At 40.4% G+C, this 3,553-nt stretch overlaps 1 protein-coding gene across 1 annotated transcript in view; it reads left to right on the forward strand.

The window, feature by feature from the left end:
- Nucleotides 1-3,553, forward strand: part of CCDC38 (coiled-coil domain containing 38) — a 72,053-nt gene that overhangs the window by 41,732 nt on the left and 26,768 nt on the right. Inside the window, exons 9-10 of the mRNA XM_007949773.1 lie at nucleotides 2,377-2,473; nucleotides 2,729-2,739. Of these exons, the coding sequence (XP_007947964.1) occupies nucleotides 2,377-2,473; nucleotides 2,729-2,739 (108 nt within the window). The remainder of the gene's footprint in view (nucleotides 1-2,376; nucleotides 2,474-2,728; nucleotides 2,740-3,553) is intronic.

Below are 3,553 nucleotides of genomic sequence, written 5' to 3' on the forward strand. Positions count from 1 at the left end.
CTAACCAGAAGGCTGGTGGTTCAAACCCACCAGCCACTCCTCGGAAGGAAGATGGGGCAATCTACTTCTGTAGTGATACCACCTCAGAAACCCAAGGAGTCAGATCCAACTCAGCGGCAGTGAGTTTGGGTTTTTTTGGTTTGAATTGTTTAGAAGTGTGTTGTTTAGTTCCAAGTGTTTAGAGATTTTTGCTCTTCTCTTTCTGTTTTAAGGATCTCTGGTGATGCAGTGGTTAAGGCAGTCAGCTAGCTGCTAACCAAAAGATTGGTGGTTTGAACCCACCAGCCACTCCACGGGAGAAGGATGTAGCAGTCTGTTTCCATGAATATTTACAGCCTTGGAAACCCTGTGGGTAGTTCTACTCTGTACTATAGAGTCACTATGAGTCAGAATTGTCTCAATGGCAGTGGGCTTTGGGTTCTTTCTGTTACTGATTTTGTTAGAAAATCCTCCTACAAAAGAGACTTCCACGCAGGATTTGGTTGATGACACTCTATGCAACAAGAGAATTAATTTGAGAGAAAATTATTACTCACACAAGGGACTCTCTGGGAGAGCTAAGCAGGTGCAAGCAAATCCAGATTAGTTTAGACAAAGCAGAGGGAGTAAGTCTAGACCTTTATAGTGGCTGGGAATGGGACGGGGAAAAGTTCCCACATGCACAAGATTTAAATTTCCTGCCAATGCCAAAGGAGAAGGTGACCTCACAGGATTTCTTATCTTCCTGTCCAGATATGAGGCCAAAGGGAAAGGGAGGGTGAAAATAAGTCAGCAGTCAAACATTGAAAATGAGGTTAGACTTTGCATTACAGATTTCTAGTTTGATTCTATCATGGTCAGAGGACACACTCTGTGTAAGTTCATTTCTTCTCAATTTCTGGAGGTTTGTTTTATGGCCACAGATATGGTCTGTCTTGGTACATGCACCATGACACTTGAAAAGGATGTGTATTCTGCTGCTGCTGGGTGAAGTGCTATGTAAACATTCATTCGATCCTGTTGGTTGATGGTCTTACTGACTTCCATATCTAACCAATTCTCTCTCTGGTTGGTTCTTCCAGTTGCTGAGGGAGGAGTGTGGAAGTGCCAGACTAGTGGGTTTGTCTGCTTCTGTTTCAGTTCTTTTAGTCTGTGCTTCACATACGTCTCTGCCCTTTTGTTTGCTGCATCCACATTTCTGATTGCTCTTCTTGGCCCTTATTCAGTGGCTTTTGTTTCTGGTCATTCTCTTTCCTCTGAAGTCTACTTGTCTGATATTAATATAGCCATGCCTGTTTTCTTTTGATAAAGGTTTGCATGATAGATCTTTTCCCATCTTTTTATTTTCCACCTTCCCATAGTGTTATATTTGAAGTGAGTTTCTGATAGACAACATATAGTTGGGTCATGGTTTTTCATCTCTTCTCTTTTGGCCCCAGGAGCACTTTCTATTCTTAGTTCCCATGATTTCATTCTTCCAAGTATCTCCAGATTTCCCCCACACCCATTTACTCTATATCCCATTATCACTGACCTCGACTTGAAAGTATTAATTCTTTTGTTGTTGTTAGTTGCCCTGCCTCATGGCCACTCACAGTCAATGCATGTACCTGCTGCCCAGTGCTGTGTCATTCCCATGATTGGTTGTGGATCAGACTGTTGTGATCCATAGGGTCTTCACTGGCTGATTTTCAGAAGCAGATCTCCAGGCCTTCCTTCCTACTCTGTCTTAGTGTGAAGCTCCACTGAAACCTATTCAGCATCATACAGTGAACAAACCTCCACCCAGAGCTCGGTGAAAACTACCTCACTCTCCCCTGGTTCCCTGCCCCTTTAATATGCCAAGCATTTCCAATTTGCCATCTTGAAGGATTTTTCCAGAGCCACTTTCCAAGCCACGTAATAATTATTCTTTAGGAAATTACCTCTTCGCCAATCCTCCTATCAACATTTCCTCAGCCTGATTAGAAGATATATTTTTTAAAAAATAAATTAAATTTGCTCTTAAAAAGACAAATATTGTTTCGTTAGGGATGTCCAGAAGACAAGCTTTGTTTTGAACACTATAACATGTTTTTAGTTTCTAAGGAAGAAATTAAAAGGGACAAAACAGATATTGTCATATGTCTTTTTTAAAAAACGTACATTACTTTGTAATATGCCTCAAATAATTGGTTCCATATGGCATGGCCATTCATTGGGATCTCATTGGTTTGTGTATGTTCAGCCTTGTCTGGGACCAAATCTGATTTTCTTGTGCATACTCATGGAAATTGTTGATTCCTATTGAGAAGAACTATTTTAGAGTTAAGTTACAAAGGCAATTTAGAGATGAAAGCAAATCTGTTGACAAAAGAAATGGCCCAGAAATCAGACTTTTTCTTTTTTCTTTTCCAGCCGGCCTGAAAGTATCAGTTCAGAAGACAGCCTGGAGTCCCTTTTAGATGATGATATGGACTATGATCTGGTAACCAGCTTATATTTCCTGATTTCAGTTTAAGTTTGGTGGAAAGTATAAATCCTCATTTCTTATTTTGAAATTTATATTTTCTATTGCAAAAATTTCACAAAATTTTCAGAAGGCAATATGACTTTGACACTGTTCCCAATGATATATATAGTTCATCATTGTCACCAAACATTTTATGAAAAATAAATGTCTATAAGATGTTAATAATTCAGGAGATATATATTATCTATAATATTCCTATAAAAATGCCCACTTTTTGGATGCTTATCTTTTTTTTAGGGCTTGAATCTGTTGGTTAAGAACAGTAAGATAAATCAGCCTTCAATAAAACAGGCCATTAGTGCTGCAAGAGTGATTTTGAGCTAACCCCATTCTAAATACAATCAGTTGTTGTTGTTGTTGTTATTGTTTGCCGTGAGTCGGCCCTGACTCATAGTGACCCCTCCTTGGGTTTCCGAGGCAGTATCACTACGGAAGTAGGATTGCCCAACCTTCCTTCCGAGGTGTGGCTGGTGGGTTTGAACCGCCAGCCTTCTGGTGAGCAGTCAAGTGCCTTAGGCACTATGCTACCAGAGCTCCAGAGAAACTCAAAAAAACTAAAACCCCGATAACTGCCAGCCTTTATTATATATTACACACCTTACCCCTAGCCATTTTTAAAAAACTGTTTCTTTAAAGTAATACATACAGATTCTAAAATATCTGGAAAATATAAAATAATTAAAAGGTGTGGGGAAGGGATGGCCTTCTCTTAGCCTCTTACTTTTTTCTAACACTTTCCCCTTACCTTTTCTACAGCCGTCTTTCCCTCTCTGTCCTACTCCTTGCCTCCTCTCCTACTCTATCCCTCCTTCTTTCTCTTTTCCTCACCCTCTTCTTCCTTTTTCCCTTCCTCTCTCCAAGGAGCCCTAGTGGCACAGTGCTTAAAGCCCTTGGCTGCTAACTGAAAGGTTGATGGTTAGAACCCACTAGCCACACCGTGGAATAAAAAAGATTTAGTCTTGGAAGCCCTATGGGAGAGTTCTACTCTGTCCTGTAGGCTTGCTGCGAGTCAGAATTAACTTGACAGGAATAGGTTTCTCCTCTCTTGTGTCTCTAATCTCC

This window comes from Orycteropus afer, unplaced genomic scaffold, assembly GCF_000298275.1.
Source record: "Orycteropus afer afer isolate SDZICR_OR568_19922 unplaced genomic scaffold, OryAfe1.0 scaffold00253, whole genome shotgun sequence".
Lineage (NCBI taxonomy): Eukaryota > Metazoa > Chordata > Mammalia > Tubulidentata > Orycteropodidae > Orycteropus > Orycteropus afer.